The sequence below is a fragment of the Stigmatopora nigra genome, chromosome 18 (genome assembly GCF_051989575.1).
Source record: "Stigmatopora nigra isolate UIUO_SnigA chromosome 18, RoL_Snig_1.1, whole genome shotgun sequence".
Lineage (NCBI taxonomy): Eukaryota > Metazoa > Chordata > Actinopteri > Syngnathiformes > Syngnathidae > Stigmatopora > Stigmatopora nigra.
In genome coordinates this window covers 9,599,026-9,615,821 of record NC_135525.1, presented here as the reverse complement: position 1 = coordinate 9,615,821, position 16,796 = coordinate 9,599,026, and the positions used below count along the sequence as shown (strand labels likewise).

Here is a 16,796-nt window from a genome sequence, read left to right as displayed (position 1 = left end):
ATTTGTTTGTTAAATAAAAAACATGTAAGATTTGCATATGAATAAATATAATGGATTTTTACAAGTATTTTTACCTTCCATTGTTGTTTAATCACAAATTTAAATGCAACAACGTCTTCTTTTGGCTTCTACTTTCTTGACAATCAGTATTCAGCTGATCTATTTGCATGATCACGTGACTGCTTTTATACTTCTTTGTATTGGTAATGGTTTTATTGATAATAATTAGCATTGGAATTCTAAAAATAAAGAGTTTTCTGTTTGGTTATTTCCCAAAAAGTGGATTTAAATGCTTTTAGTTTGATGGTCATGTGAACAAATAGAATAATAAACATTTATTTATATTGAATTCACATTAATATTGTTTTTTTTGGGTTCAAAACAGCAAATTTAGGCTGTGTTGCCTTCTTGTTCCACTTGATGGTGCCATGTTTATTCCTTACATTTTAATTCAGAGTCAAAATTCTAACTGCCTGATGGAATTTGCTTCAGGAACTATAATCATATCATTTTTTTTTATAATACTTATTATGAATTTTAAGATTCTCCATGACCTGATTTTTGGGGGACACACCCTCTGGTCTAATTTCATTTTTTTTGCAATTTTCATGAATCCTTTAAATGAGGGTGTAACTTTTTTGGGGGGTAGGGGGGGGGGGGGGTTGATTTCCCTTCATAAAAAATAGCGAAAAATAAAATGTCAATCAAAGTGTAGGGATGTTGATGCTGGAAAAATTTATCATGACTTTATTAGTTTTTCAGATAGAAACTAAAGAATGAAAATCAAATCTAGATTTAGTTTATAATATGTTTGAAATGTAGATTGATAAAAAGTATAATATATGAAATCTTTTCTATCTTGGTCACTTTTTAACTGAAGTAACGGTGATGTCATCTCACTTGTTTGTACAACAAATGGAATTATGGGTAAATTGAAGCCAGAAATGTTCAGATCAAAATGCTCTGCTGCTTTAAGGTGATCCTGCCCCAACTTGGCAGGTCAACTCTTCTATGTAAATTGATTAAAAAAGTGTTTTCAAAGAGCACACAGCAAAGACAATGTCCTCCCTGGACCTGTTATGTAACGTCTTGATTACATTATCAAACACGTGCTTTTTCCCCAGTGGATAAAGAGTTTGTATTATAAATGCTAGCCTCAGCAGGAGAAAAAAAATAGAAACAAATGGTGCACTAAATAAATCACTTTAAAATGAGCAGTGTTTTTTGAGTTGCGCCTTTAAATGCAATGCGTCATATAGTCGTGAAAATACGGTATATGAAGATGTATAGTTAGAATTGCTGTTTAAAAGACGGTGATTTATTCTTGTTTCTAAGAAAAATAAAACCTGACTTAGAAAGATAGGTATCTAGTATGGAGTCCTTTCATATGGTATATTTGGATAAGGGTTCATGTCTGGAGTCGTTTCCTGGAGAAACTAGAAAGCTGCTTCTTCTGTACACATTGAATCGAAGGATTGAAGAGTTGGCCAAAAAAAAAACACAGAATGTACAGTCTGGCCAGTGCAGATGTGCATAATTTATCACCTCACACTCTTGTGTTACACCTTCTGCGTGCCAACTATGAACAATATTTCTTTTGTGGTAAAGGGTTTCTTTTTTTTGAAGCTGTTGTCATTTCTATTCAAATTTGAAAGAGATTTTTAAGGGGGGAATTTTTAGAGGTAATTAGTTGTGTTTTTAGACAATGAGAACATCTTTTACTGTCAACAACTGGTGAGGTGAAGGAAGTTTTGTGCTGAATTCCAATTTTCAGGGAAGTCTGCAATGCTAAGCTTTGTGGGAGTCCATTTTTCTTTTTCTTTTAAAGATGACTGCAACTTTTTAGCCTCAAGGTTTAAACTACATCAGTGGTGGAAAAAAAACTGCAACTGACTTGAAGAATGAATCGCTCTTTAAGTCCAGAAACAGTATATTTTACAAAAAAAATGCCTCATAATTAGGAAGTCAGTAAAAATAAATATACCATGTTCTTCATGGTATAGATATTTTGAATAAAATATTATTGCCTAATTCTTAGGTAGGAGAAAAAGCAGCTTATAGTATTATTATATAGTAAACATAGGGAAACTATAAGTGTCATGTCAAATTAAACTGCTAATATGTTTATCTGAGGTTATTTAAAAATATACATGCGTATATATATACATATACATATACATATACATATACATATACATATACATATACATATACATATACATATACATATACATATACATATACATATACATATACATATACATATACATATACATATACATATACATATACATATACATATACATATACATATACATATACATATACATATACATATACATATACATATACATATACATATACATATACATATACATATACATATACATTAGTAAGGAAAAAATGTAGAAAGCAAGCTAGATGCAGACAGACCATTTTTAGATGGACTTTGAAAAGAGACTTTGCCTGGACTGAACTGCTGTAATTCCACTTAGGCCACAACTATGTCCTTTTCCCTTCCACAACTATGTTTAGTGGTATACGTTTGCTGCACTAAAATTGCTCCTTATGTGGAGTAAACTATGGCATTTACATGTCGTCAATATGAGATTCGAAGAAAACTAAATAAGTGAGAAGGTGGCAATTTGAAAATAAAAAGTTAGGAATATCCTGTAGACTACCTAGAAAATAAACAGCTACACAATGGGTGACTGATTTAGATGTTACTTTAGGCATATTACAGATTATTTTCTTTATTTGGCGTCTTTAAATTTAAATCAGGTTGGATCAACTTCTGCAGGACAAAAAAAAGAAGAAGAAAACTCTGAATAACATGTTTTCTGTCGAAGTAGTCAAATTCAAGGCATACTAGAAGAAAAATGATTTATCATAAAAAAACATGTGAAGTAGTCATTGCCCCAAACCAAGTAGTAATACATATTTTAAAAGCTTTGGCTCCAAAATACATTTCTCTTCTTCACTTTCTGTAGCAGTCTACACAAATAAATCACATCATGGTATAAATAGATATATAATTAATTGGGAAGTGATGAGAGGTTGTCATTCCCTTTAATTATGATTTTTAGAGTCATAGTTTCCACTTAACCACGTTGCACCCTACCACATTAAATGGATTGGACGTTTATGGATGTCAATGGAAGTCAATGTGAGGGAAATGTGAAGAATGTGGAGTTGATGAATAAAAAACAGACAAGAGAAAAGGCTCATATCTCTTAAATATTTCAGGTAGTGGATGTTATGTTGTCCCACACCAGACTCAATCATGCAAAAAACAGTATTAAATATTTACTACTGATTATCTTTTCATTCAATTTTTTCATTCATTTTATTTTTTTCAACTCCAGTTTAAAAGATAAAGTTCAGCCTAAACTACCTTAGCATTTGCACAAAAAAATTCTAAATTTTTCTGATTTAATGTATTTATTTTTTTGTTTTTTTAGAGAAAATTGTGACCTAAAAAAGGATGGTATATATATCAAACTATTGACATTCTGAGGGTAAATATATGAGTGTGTGTTTTGGAGAAATGGCAAAAGTCGCTCTTTTGGTTTAGTTTTCTTTCCAGAAAGAATTAAAAAAAAGTCCCAGACAGACACTGACGTGTCTTTTTACTTTTCTTTTTTTTTTGCCCATGCACTCAGACACGCAAAAACACCCAAACAGATGACAAACGTTCCCAAATAAATCCCACAACAACACCCAAATTGAGCTCACTTACAAGGAAGTGAAGGCTAAAAGGAGCTTTTCAAGTAAACATTCAAGTGTTTTCATAAGAAATGCTGAGTGGAGGATGTTTTTTGACTTGTTGAGAAACACCCCAAATATGTTTTTTTCCCCCAGATTTCCATGTTCCATTTCCTTGAATGCTCGCATTTCAGTGACATGTTTCTTTTCTGCATTTGAGATATATTTAGATTTTTTTTTTATATAAATGGATTAAAAGAACTGGGTTAAAAGCCCTGAATTTTCAGTTTTTTATAGATCTAAAACAATGTTTTTTATATATATTTTTATATTTTACCAAATGATTTTTGAACTAAAAACACCGAAATAAATGATTAAAAAATGACAATTATTGATTAAAAGGGGCAAAAATAAAGAAATCTAATATACATCTATCCTCTTCATTTTAATTTAATCCTAAAACACAAAATCAGCCCTCATTATTTACTTCCCTGGACCACACAAAATGATGGAACGGTCCACATTTCCCCCCCGGACCACCACTTTGACACACATGCTTTAAAACCCATCTGCCCTCAGTTTCTATTCAAATAAAAAAAATCCTCTAGTGTATTCAACTCCCTCAACCTTCTCAAAATCCAAAATGTCAATTTAAACACCAGCTTTTAGAAAAAGAACCTCTAGGGTGACAAGCACTTTTCATGTTTGCCCATCTTGAGAATAAAGCAAGCACGACATAGAATCTACACGACCAGAATTGCCAAATAAAGCCCCATCCCAACCCATCATTCATCTTTCCCCCTCTACTTATGGTAACACATTTGATGCAGCCCCCCTCAAGCGCCCCTAACCGATGTTTACATCCACCTGCACTTGGCCAACTCCACCCCCTTCCTCTCTCTCTCTCTCTCTCTCTCTCTCTCTCTCTCTCTCTCTCTCTCTCTCTCTCTCTCTCTCTCTCTCTCTCTCTCTCTCTCTCTCTCTCTTTCTCTCTCATTCCTCCCCCTTTTTCCTCCTCCTAACACAGTGCAGCAGTTCTCAGGACGCAGCCCAACTGTCAGCAACTCTTACCGACGACACGCTCCGAGTAGCCCTACAATAATGCCTGTCTCACCCCTGGGAAAGCCCCTCTAGTCGTCTCCTTTTCCCCCTCCATTGACTTTCCCGTCCATAATGCGAAAAGAGCGACTCCTTTTGGCCATCAGCCTCACCGCCCTCTTCTCTGCCGACCTCTACTTTATCCTCCTGCCGAAACTACAAAGCGCCGGACGAGGATGGTGGCGCCCATGCACGTGTCGTCGTGATAACTTCAGCAGTTCTGTTGGTTTTTCTAACTGGAGTATTTTACCGTTTCGGGATGTTGAACCTTCGGGATGGAGTCATGGGGAGTCCAAGTTGGATAGGTTGTTTGCACATCCTTTGTATAATATTGCTCCCCCAATACTGGGGGAGGAGAGGTTGCTACAGGTGGATCAGTTGATGGACTACAATAGGAAGAAGGTGTCACGATGGGAAAGGTCAGTTATGTGTTGTTGTGGATGTCAATGCATTTGAAGCTAAGTTTCATTGAGGAGTTATAATGGGTCTAAAAATGTTACTTATTGTAGTTTGCTTAGAAAACAGTGGAAATCACCTATTTTCAGGTAATATGATAGTGGATGGAGGTTTTTTTTACAATATTTGAAGCTGTTTTTGTATAAAAAATGAACAAAATTATTTCCACTTTACATAAAGTAATAATAATAGTTAAAAATAATTAAAATGCTGTTGTTTTTTTACAATATAATATAATATGGATTCAACGGTTGTTGGAATATGTTTTTGTGTACAAATTTTATCAAAATTATTTCCACTTTACATGAACTAATAATAATAGTTGTTTTTTTTAAAAGGGATTTTGATGGTTTTTTTTTTGAAAAGGACATTTTTAATTGCTTATTATATCAATCTTTGTTGTTTTGGTGAAATTCTTCCAGCATTTTTTCTTAGAATTTTGATAGTAGAGAATTGAAAATGCAGCCCACCCATGTTGGCACACGTTTGCACAATCCTGTGGTTTTTGCTCCATGTCTGTCAGTTATTTTGAGGTTGTTTACCAAAGAATCCCCACCACACGTGTAGTAAGACGACTACACTGTGTTCAGACCAATTTTGCCTCCGTGTGAAAGCATGTTAGAGATCATACTTTCAAAAAAAGGGTCGCATTGCGTTCAAGGGGCAGAGTCATTCATTTCACGGCCATTCAACCCAACAACATTTTTACTGTCATGTTTGGTTTAGTTGAAGCTATTTTAAAATTGGGTTTGAAGATAGAAAAAATAAATAAATATGAGCCCTACCTACAAAGATGACTTGGCTGTCTTCTCATTCTGCTAAAAGGGAAGATTTCTGGAAAGAGAGAAGAATTATGAGCACTCCATCTTTATTTTATTGCTATTTTCTCTCTTCTATTGACATTGGAAGCAACAATAAGTCGTTACATAGCCATGGAATGACTACTTTGAAATCAGTTTGATGCCATACTAGGAAATAACATAAGAATTATGAGTAGTGGATCTTTACTACATTGTTATTTCTACCTTCAATTGGTGGCCAACCAATCACAGGGCAGTAATAATAAATGTATTATTGAATTACTGAAATGGTAATTACAATTAGTTATATCATGTTAAATAATGGGTTGGTTCATTGTATTGAAAAAGTGAGAAAGTTTGGATTTACTTACCGTATTTTCTTGACTATAAGGCGCAATGCATTTAAAGGCGCACCCTCAACGAATGACACATTTTAATTTTTTCCATATATAAGTCGCACTGGATTAAAAGGCGCCCTGTCTATTTTGGAGGAAATTTTAGGCTTTTAAGTGCGCCTTATAGTCATGAAAATGCGGTATTTATGATTATTACGATTATTATTTTTGCTCAGACACATGAAGTTATACAACGAAGCGGCGTCCTCCACCAACGTCTCGCTCAACGACCACCAAATGGTTTTCGACGCCGACGCCAACTGGCTCAAGTTCCACGCGGGAATAAGTCGCCACGCTTTGTACTCTCGACGTGACCCGGCCATTGAGCGGCTGCTCCGGGACATGAGTCGCATGACGGTGGTCAACGCCGGTAAGTCCGTATTCATTGACTAAATTAGGCCATCTTGTCATGGTGTCAATTTATTCCAGATTTCACTCAAGATGAGAAGGCCCTGAAAGGAGCATGTGATTGCAGCCAAGGTAAGGTCAGTTCACCTTTAAATGTGCTGTATTTTAACAACTATAAGGCGCACTTAAAAGTCTTAATTTTTTTCAAAATAGACAGGGCGCCTTATAATCCAGTGTGCTTTATATATGGGGAAAAAATTAAAATGTGTCATTCATTGAGGATGCGCCTTATAATGTGGTGCGCCTTATAGTCCTGAAAATACGGTATTACCTTGCGTTATGTCATATTTTTCAATTAAGTTGACATAAACACAGATTTTTGGATTTTTTTGGGACATTTACCTCATCAAGTTAGTGCTATATTTACATTTTATACTTTTAAAACAAGCAATGTCATGATACATAATCATATTTGCTTATCTTATTTATACTGTATTTTGTTGTAGTACACATAAACATAGTATCATGGTGGAAAGTGGAATAACTTCAGGAATAGATGGAATTTTCTATCTTAATCCAGCATATAACATGATTTTCAACAACTTTTTGTTTTTTTCTATAGCTCACTTTCCATGTAAACACAAAAAAGACCAGATTTCAGGCCGTGTCTGTTAATTATTAATTCCTAATGGGACCAATATACAAACAACTTTAGTTCCCCTGCTCATCAAATACTGTCAACATGTTCTCGCTCGATTCCCAATATCTTTTAGTAATAACACTTTCAGATATCAAATATCAACACTTACTAAATATACTTCAAGTAAACCATTTGCATAATATTTTGAGGTAAGATTTGTGTCTCCATCCAGTGGTAAAACCCAGTGGACACCACCTAAAACTGACCCTCAAAATGCAGAATTTTGGCAAGGCCATGTTCAAGCCAATGAGGTGAGCCGCCATCTAATATCCTTGATTCACCAATTTTCCTGAATGCATATTTAAAAATAATATTTTTGGGTTGCATGGTCAGGCAACAAAGGGACGAAGAAACTCCAGATGACGTCTTCTACTTTGTGGACGTCCAAAGACACAATGCAGAGATTGCTGCTTTTCACTTGGACAGGTACGGAATACTTTTAAAATTGCAGAGAATTTTACATTAGTAAAATAAAAAAAAAATTAGTTTTTGCTAATATTAGTGCATGCTTTTGGAAATCAGTTCTGGTAGGTTAATAGGATATGCTACAGCACCCCTGTAAGCGCATGAAATAACAATATATAGTCATACCTCTACTTACGAATGCTTCTTGGTACTAAAGTTTCAGGTTATGAATATTTTTTATATGCAAAAGAGTGACTCGAGATATGAAAAAAGATCCAAATTACAAAATCCCCCAAAAAGTAAATGCATTTTCTCATCAGTTATTTTATTTTGAAATCCTATTATTAAAAACTAAATGCTGATTTGATATAGGCAAGGGGGTGTACTTGGGTGTTTAGAGTGGAAAGAAAAATACTGTGGGCATTTGATAAAGTAAAATAAAGATTGAGATGTTGACTTACAAAGGAGTTTTTGGGTGGATGTTGTGATTTTAGGATCCTGGATTTCCGTCGCGTTCCACCAGTGGTCGGCAGGTTTCTCAACGTGACTGGTGAAGTGCTCCAAGTGACCCGAAATGACGATCTACGGGCTGTTTTCTTTACATCACCTGGTAAAATAAACACACGTAAACAAGTTTAGTACTAGTGATGGTCTAAACATGTATGATGCTCAATTTCTAAGTCGATGGCTTGTTTACCGCATTTCATCTTGACATGTGTTAGTTACTTCTTCGACTGTGCTGCATCCTGAATTGGTCAACCAACGCCTCCTGGTGGTGATGATAGTTACCTACCAACAACGCAAAAAAAGCCGCCTTCAAATATTTCCTCCAAATTTGAATTTAAACAACAAAGATGTATTCTAAAAATTTACTAAAGTGCTAAAATATATAAAATTGATTATTTACTATCAATTTATTTAAAAAAATAGAAGTCAAGTGCCCTTAAAAGGGTCAAATCAGCTTGGGAATGACCACAAAACATGACTTAATGACCCTTTTTTTGCCTCTTTTAACAGCTAACAACAGTTGTTTCTTCGCCAAGTGCCTGTACATGTGCAAAACAGAATACGCCGTGTGTGGGAAGCCCGACTTACTGGAGGGTTCCCTCTCAGCTTACCTACCCGGCCTCAGTATGGCCCCCCGCCTCTCCATCCCCAACCCTTGGATGCGTTCGTACACCTTCACCGGACAGCAAGAGTACGAATCCCGCCATCCGTCTCCCCCCAAAGGCATCCTGAAACATTATACTTGTCATTTTTCTGTCAAAAAGGTGGCAGGTCAATCCATCCTACTGTGACAGAGTCAAGAAGCTTTATCCTTACAGTTCGGGCAACCGGCTTCTCAACATCATTGACATGTCCATATTTGACTTTCTTATAGGTGTGTTATTAATATTGGAGAAATTTTGATGATCCAATTGATTATAAATGGTGTTTTTGTGTCTTTGCAGGCAACATGGATCGACATCATTATGAGATTTTCACCAAATTTGGTGATGAGGGGTTTCTACTCCACATGGATAATGCCAGAGGGTAAATGTAGTTATTTATATATGTATTATATATTCAAATACTACATGAGTTGAACACTTTCACTGCCAGCTCAAGTCACAAAATAGGGAAATTTAATTTGAAAGAACTTATTGACGGCAAAAGAATAAAATCTATTTCAACTAAAAGCAATTTAAGCCTTGTGAGGTAATAAAACAACAAAATAAAATGATAATATTCCTTCTCTATGTATTTACTATTTAAATAACTACCTTCAAATTCCTAAAAAAATCCTTAAATTAATTCATGCATTTAACTTTATATTAGACAACAATATTTCAAACAAAATTTCTCCTCATTTTGCTCAAATTTATATATTAAATATAATAAATTTGGGCCATAGAAAACTACACTAATATACAAAAATTGGCAAAATATTGTCCTACATACTTCTTTATGAATATAATATTTCCAATATATTCTTAAAGGAGAATGGGCTTGAAAAAAAACAAGAAAAAAATCCTTAAACTGACTCACCAAGAGGCATTATAGACCTAGATAAATAAGTGATGCTAAAATCTCATCATATAACCCCCAGATTTGGCAAGCCCAGCCAAGATGAGATGTCCATCTTGGCACCACTCACCCAGTGCTGCATGTAAGTATAAAAAAACTGCATTTTCCAGCCAAAACTAACTTACCAGAAGATCCTATCTCTTCCCTCAGGATAAAGCATTCCACTCTTCTAAGACTCCAGCTGTTGGCCCAACCAGATTGGAAGGCTAGCGACATGATGCGAGAATCTCTGCTCCGAGACCCCCTTCGGCCTATTTTAACCGAAGTGCATCTCTCCGCACTGGATCGAAGGCTCCTCAAGGTGCTACGTGTCGTCCAGCGGTGCACGCGCAAGTTAGGCGAGCGCCGGGTGGTCGCTGATGACTTTGCGGGGGTCCCCGGGATCCCTCGGATGGGGGCTGAGGGTGAAAAGGTCAGGTAGCCGGAAGAGGGTGAAGGTTCAATGTTTTTTTAAGAACTTCATGATGAAGTGCAGTCGTTTCAATTTTAATGGAACAAGGCAGGAATCCATGCTGTGAATCCCAAGTGGAATCTGATTGGAGAGCTTCTATGTGGAATAAGTTTCATGCATAGATTGGGGTATTTGTGACGAGCCTATCGTTGGGCAGAATGATGAATGTCAATTATTGACGATTGTGATAAGGCATGTTTTTGCCAGGGAGATGGATGAGATGTCTTTTGGTTGTCCATGGTGGTTAATAAGTGATGCACTGGAACAAATGTGCATTTTTTTGGGTTGTGAATTCTGAAATAGAAAATTGTGGTTCAAAAGTGGACCTGTAAAGACAGTGGATATAAAATGTAAAAAAAGGGAATGGAGGTTGAAATTTGAAAATAAAATGGAAAAATGTATTTTTTGGACATACCTGGTCCTCCATTACAGCAGTATTAAGACACACACACACAAAATGGGCCACAAAAGTTAAAGTACTTTAAATTTTAAAGTACTTCAAAAGTTGAAGTACTTTTAAAGTACTTCAAAAGTTGAAGTACTTTTAAAGTACTTCAAAAGTTGAAGTACTTTTAAAGTACTTCAAAAGTCGAAGTACTTATAAAGTACTTCAAAAGTTGAAGTACTTTTAAAGTACTTCAAAAGTTGAAGTACTTTTAAAGTACTTCAAAAGTTGAAGTACTTTTAAAGTACTTCAAAAGTTGAAGTACTTTTAAAGTACTTCAAAAGTTGAAGTACTTTTAAAGTACTTCAAAAGTTGAAGTACTTTTAAAGTACTTCAAAAGTTGAAGTACTTTTAAAGTACTTCAAAAGTTGAAGTACTTAACTGTTAAAGTACTTTTAAAAGTACCTACTTAACTATTAAAGTACTTCCTATTATTCTTCTTTGTATGGCCCCAACAATAACAAAAAAAACGTACCTTAACCAAGTACATAAGTGTATTACACACAAAGATATTCTTTTCACCTTTTTATTGCTTAAACTGCCATCTGGAACAATCTATACCAAAAAAAGGATAAACATCTTCGCACATCTAGGAGGTCAAACGGAATTACAAGGAAATAGAAAAAGAATGGTCCTCTGACGGCCTGGGGGCTGGCAGGCCCGAGCCCAGCCCACCCGTCGGAACCGACCGGTGGCGAGTGACGGACGACTACCCAAAAAAAAGCCCAGGAAAAGTTCAGCTAAGGCAAAACCGGGACGATTGCAAAGTGGGGCTAAAACATTGAAATTCCGACGTCGCTGCTATTTACACCCAGACCCGAATCCGACAAAAAACCTTTGTGTGGTGGTCTGGTTGGAAATGGGAAAAAAAAACAACACTCCTGACAACACCGCAAATATTTTCTCGGGCAGAATAAAATTTGCCTGAATTGACTTTAAAAATAACAAATGAAATATTGGTTAAAGTTGTCCCGTTTTTTGTAGTTATTTTTTTTGTACAAAGCCGAGTTGGGAGTTGCGTAACATGTTGCCCCCCAAAAAAGCGCAGAAAGAACAAATCACAAGCGCAGTTTCCGCCAAAAAGCTAAAGTTTTAAATAAATAGCCCGCTCTTAATACATAAATACTTTTTTTTTTGTCCTGAAATAGATTTCTTTACCTCTAGTTGGGGTGGGGTGGTGGGATATAGGATAGGGGGTCTCAAATCAGAACCTATTAGTACACAATACAAGTACATACTGTGGTGTCAATTGACAAGAAGCATTTACGTTGTGGCACTGGACAGCTAAAATAGAATTCATGGAAAAATAAGTGTTTACAAAAGACGAGAGCATGTTTTTTTTGTTCATTTTTTTCTTATTTTTTTTTTTTGTTAGGATAACCATTATCTTACCCATAAATTTAAGAAGAATAATCATTGATTCAGATTACAAACCATAAGCATAAGTGAGCGAGTTATTTGGTGGCTATACTCAAAACTCAATACTGAAAATACACAATACTTTCGGGCTTTTTTTCGCCTTTTTAGGGGGGATTTTTCCCCCTCAAGGTAAATCTTGAGGAGGCTTTCTAGTCATTAGGACAAAAAGGGCATGAAAGGGTTTGGGTGGGATGGTTTTGGGGGTCCAAACCAATGTTAACATATAATTTCATCCTCACTACGAATGAACATTTGGCACCAGCATGGAAGCTGCACACGGAAACTCAATTGTAAGAAGTCGTGCTATTCTCGCATCGTATGATGGGAAGAAAAAAAACAATCTAAAAAGGAACCGTCAAGTCGAAATGACAACATTTGGTGCAAATCATGAGTTTTTGTCGTGAGTAACGGCCACGGGGGAAAAAGTGGAGAAAGATCCGCCAGTGGGTTCAATTTGCCACATGAGATATTTGATTGTCCTTGTCTGCGAGAGCCCAGATCTCCTAACAAAGCTAGCTTTTAGCCTTCCTCCCCAAAATAAAAGAAAGCGGATAGAAACATAGGTAAGTAAGCGTGATGCGACTGTGCCTACACGGTAACGTTACAGCAGCTGGTTACGAGCGCTGGTTGGTGAACGGGCTAAAAAGTTCCCCCTCCGGGATGGGAATCACCAAAGAGGGAGGGAAAAAAAGGAGAGCAAATTGCGCGGGTGGACCTAAAAGGAGCGAAAAGGGCCGGGGAGACGAGGGGGGGAGTTTGGGAATCGAACGCGAACCCTTTCAAACTGACAGCGAGACAAAACTGTTGTACTGTTGGATGTTGCGTTTGAGGATGTCCGAACACGGGCCCAGGACGCGCTCGAAACGAGGCCGGTCTAGTTTGACGCACTTCAGGGGGCCGCGGGCGACCACGGTGGCGGCGCGGGGGCGGTTCATCAACAGAGCGATCTCACCTGTGGACCACCACATTAAAAATAAGACACTCCCCAAAAAATACTAAGAAAAATAGGCTTCTTTACCGAAATAGTCAGATGGTCCTAATCTGCCCACTTCGACAAATTCCTCGTTCTCCGAGCGACGCTGGAGGACGGCAGCGGACCCCTAAAAATATATAAAAATATGCACATGGTTTAGTTTTATACCTGATGCGGGTATCATGTAAAAGAGTGATGGTGTACTTACCTCTAAAATGATGAAAAACTCATCTCCAGGTTCTCCCTGTACCACAATCTTCTGGCCGTCCTCAAACTGAACCGGTTCCAGTGCGTCGGCCACAGTCAGGCGCTCCCACTTATCCAGGGACTCTGTGGAAAAATGTTATTTTTATATAAGAGCAATTTAAGAAATGTTAAGAGCAACCAGACAAAATTTGAAGCCACTTTCTTAACATGAATACTTTGAAAACCCGGACTGTAATTGTTGATGGTATTGTTTCCCAAAACAATATGTCACAATCCTACTTTGAGATTTAATCTGGAGTCTAAAATGGAGGTAAAGCCCAAAATATAAACAACCCCTACCTAAGATGGAGACTTTCCTGAGGAATTCTTCATACATCTTCCTCTTCCTCAAAGTGCTTCCCTAAATTGACAACAAGGGCAAAGTTATTTTAATAGTCCAACCAAGTCCATTCAAATCCTATACACTTACCATGAGTATTCTCCTGTAGCTGTCTCTGTCAATCCCCCACAGCTTGACATTGGTCTTGGCTCTAACAGTGGCGGCCCTGGGGGTGCCGTATATCAGCGCCAGCTCTCCGAAGCTGCCGCCTTCGCCGATGCTGGTCACCCATTCGTTGTTCACGTACACCTGGCCGAAAGAAAAGAACTCCGACATTGGTACTTCGTACCACATCAGATGATCGTAAGAAAACAAATGCGGGGAAAAACTCACATCCATCTCCCCTTGGTCAATAACGTAAAAATTGTCACCCTCGTCACCTGCAGAAAAGCAACAGCAAAAATGAGCACCAAAAAGAAGAGCTTTGAATTGATATGTCAAAAACAAGCATACCCTGCAAAATAACAGTTTCTCCAGCAATGTAGGTGACGGGAAACATGGCATCGAATATGTCACTGCAAAGAAGAATTTTAGAGTTAGCCAGCCCTATTCATTAAAAAAGCTCGAGTTGAAATCCAGTACCTTCTCTCATTGTCATCCAGGTGGGAAAAGAGGACATTCTTTTCAATCGCTTTGGCTAAGGCGGCCATGGTCTTGTAGTCCTTCGGAATGACCTATAGAGAAAAATAAAAATTAAAAACATGCAAACCAAGTTGGAAAGAAGACGCCTCTTCAATCACATGACTCGTACCTTTCTGACATAGGAGGCGGCGTCTTCCTCTGTGTAAACCTCGGCGCTGAAGGCCCCCCTCCGCCGGCGACCCTTCACCACAGGGTTCATGGGCGGAGACACTTCCTCGTCGCGGGAGTCCGAGCGTGAGTTGCTGGCCTTCTGCTGGTTCTGGATCTGCTTGACCTCCTCCTGGTCGAGAAAGGGAGGTGTCATGGTTCAAACAGTAGCTTATCTCACCCAATTTGGAGTTCTGGCTTAATATAAAGATGTTTGGATTTTATTTACTGTGCGCCATATGATTGCTGCTGCGCAGAGAAGACGAGAGTAATGCACAATTGCGCAAGAGCGCAACTTAGAGGGAACATTGTTCAGGAAGATAGTTTTTTTATAGGCATTGACGCACCTTTTCAAGCCTCTCAAAGTACTCCCTGACGAAGGCCATGGGCCGGTCAGGCCTGGAGGTGCACAGCTGGACAATGCAGTCCTTCAGTAGCTGTTGAATGTTGTGTTTCTGCACATACTGCTCACACTCCCTCAGGCTCCGCTCCTCTTCGCTGCTCGTGCTTCCAGACGCCATGACGACAACCGCGACCTTGCTCCGTGACCTCTAACCTTTGGAGTGTTTGGAAAAGTGGCAAACAGGGAGGGGGGGGGGGATAAAACACATTTTATCTTAGTGCCACGTGAAATCATAGGGTTAGCCAATGAGGGTTGGGATGATTTTAGTTTGCGTGCCAGAATCGGGGAAAAATAACAAGTACGTGAAAGAAATAGAACCACAGCGAGAAGGCAATGATACGCTTAGGCTTGGTTTTGCAAAGGCCTGAAGGCCGTCATATGATGGCTGACTTCAAACCACAATATTTTGAGTCAACTTTGGTGTGACAAAGCTTGGCTCTGAAAGCCTGTTGGGTTTAAAAAGCGTGACGGGCCTCGTGTTTCAGGTTCCGTTTATACGCAACCTTTTTTGTGAAAAGATGGTCTTGATAGTCTGACACGCCCCCAAAATGTAAGCATAGATCTTAAAGAGTAGTTCTTCTTATCAAAAAGAAACGACAAATTCCTGCAAACCACATCCATCCTGCGGCGTATGTACGTCATTCATATCGGATGTTCAATTTTTTATTTATTTTTTTAAAGTGTTACCTAACAACTCAACACTCACTTAAAATCGGTTTATCATCCCAGTGGTGATCAGAAAACAAATTAACTTCTGAAGAGATCTTTTGACTTATTTGGGAATGACTTCAATCCAGGATATTTATATGAAGTCATATTTCACATCATACAAAATAATGCCATGTGTTCTTACGCCATGTAAACAATGCACCGTAATTATCAGTCCGATTAAGTCAATAATATTTGTATACTATAATCTCGGGAGTTTTTTTTCCACACAAAATGGAAGTCTTCAGTTATTCAACAACAATATTACGATGACCAATGACTTTGCTGCAAAAACATCAGGTGGATTCATAATATGAATTTACAGTCATTAATTAAAAACAATGTATTAATACAACGCATTTAACAGTAAGTGCAGTATGCAATGACGTCTAGGTCAGAGGGTGCTTAGCAAGGAAAACCAACGCCTGATCACTTCACATATTCTACATTAGATGCTAAAACATCATTGTCGCAACTGTATTGCTTATTCAATCGCTGTTAATAGCGCACGATGAAAAGAAAACGTTGACATTTTTGCTGTTTAGCTGGATAACTCCGTACAAAGGCAAAGCCCTCTTGCATTGACGCCATCTTGGGTTCCATCATAAACAAACGCTAGACAAGAGAAAATACATTTCACCGTTGCAAAAGTCATGCTGCACGTCACGGTTCAGGAATAGCTTTACTTACAAGATGGGATAAAAATCCTAGTGAGCCCTTCGACAGTGACTCTGGGCGGCTGATATTTGTCAAAGCTGTGGCCGTTAGCTGCTTGTGCTCGCTTCGATCTTTTTTTTCCCGAGCCCTGGATCGCTGCCCCACCGGATACGGCGGAGAGCCAATCAACGGTGGCTACTGACGTCAATTCGCTTCGTTCTGACACGTGAGCCCGTAACCCTTGGCAACCTTAAAGGGGCAGCATACTAAACGATGACGTCAAACAGCTGAACTTCCACTGTGAGGGAAAACCGCACCATTACAAGTCGCGTCGGTTCAGCAAAACTGTGTTTGTTTTGGGTAAAGTCCCTTCACAGGCCGACTGTCCTTT

The 16,796-nt window shown here is 37.9% G+C and overlaps 2 protein-coding genes across 2 annotated transcripts; one reads left to right on the top strand and one right to left on the bottom strand.

Annotated features, from left to right (window-relative positions):
• The first annotated feature begins 4,839 nt into the window (after positions 1-4,839).
• fam20a (FAM20A golgi associated secretory pathway pseudokinase) lies at positions 4,840-10,826 on the top strand. The gene is made up of 11 exons (XM_077739675.1): positions 4,840-5,222; positions 6,631-6,824; positions 6,884-6,934; positions 7,675-7,753; positions 7,836-7,928; positions 8,402-8,517; positions 8,925-9,105; positions 9,179-9,288; positions 9,359-9,440; positions 9,997-10,056; positions 10,125-10,826. Exons 1-11 carry the CDS (start codon positions 4,879-4,881, stop codon positions 10,393-10,395), a joined length of 1,581 nt encoding a protein of 526 aa, XP_077595801.1. The 5' UTR covers positions 4,840-4,878; the 3' UTR covers positions 10,396-10,826.
• Positions 10,827-11,382: 556 nt separating this feature from the next.
• Positions 11,383-16,607, bottom strand: LOC144211711 (cAMP-dependent protein kinase type I-alpha regulatory subunit). Its single transcript, XM_077739139.1, has 11 exons — positions 16,439-16,607; positions 14,985-15,193; positions 14,600-14,770; positions 14,431-14,522; positions 14,302-14,363; positions 14,182-14,228; positions 13,939-14,097; positions 13,809-13,869; positions 13,471-13,592; positions 13,308-13,389; positions 11,383-13,241 (listed from the first exon to the last, which is right to left on the bottom strand). The coding sequence occupies exons 2-11, from the start codon at positions 15,156-15,158 to the stop codon at positions 13,069-13,071; spliced, it is 1,143 nt and encodes a 380-aa protein (XP_077595265.1). The 5' UTR covers positions 15,159-15,193; positions 16,439-16,607; the 3' UTR covers positions 11,383-13,068.
• Between the last annotated feature and the right edge of the window lie 189 nt (positions 16,608-16,796).

Excerpts from the sequence above, each read along its gene's own strand:
- fam20a (XM_077739675.1), top strand. The coding sequence starts at position 4,879 with ATGCGAAAAGAGCGACTCCTTTTGGCCATCAGCCTCACCGCCCTCTTC. Across the intron at positions 6,935-7,674 it reads AGCATGTGATTGCAGCCAAG|TGGTAAAACCCAGTGGACAC; the intron begins GTAAGGTCAGTT and ends GTCTCCATCCAG. Across the intron at positions 7,929-8,401 it reads GCTGCTTTTCACTTGGACAG|GATCCTGGATTTCCGTCGCG; the intron begins GTACGGAATACT and ends TTGTGATTTTAG.
- LOC144211711 (XM_077739139.1), bottom strand. The coding sequence starts at position 15,158 with ATGGCGTCTGGAAGCACGAGCAGCGAAGAGGAGCGGAGCCTGAGGGAG. Across the intron at positions 14,364-14,430 it reads CTGGATGACAATGAGAGAAG|TGACATATTCGATGCCATGT; the intron begins GTACTGGATTTC and ends TCTTCTTTGCAG. Across the intron at positions 13,390-13,470 it reads AGTTTTTCATCATTTTAGAG|GGGTCCGCTGCCGTCCTCCA; the intron begins GTAAGTACACCA and ends ATATATTTTTAG.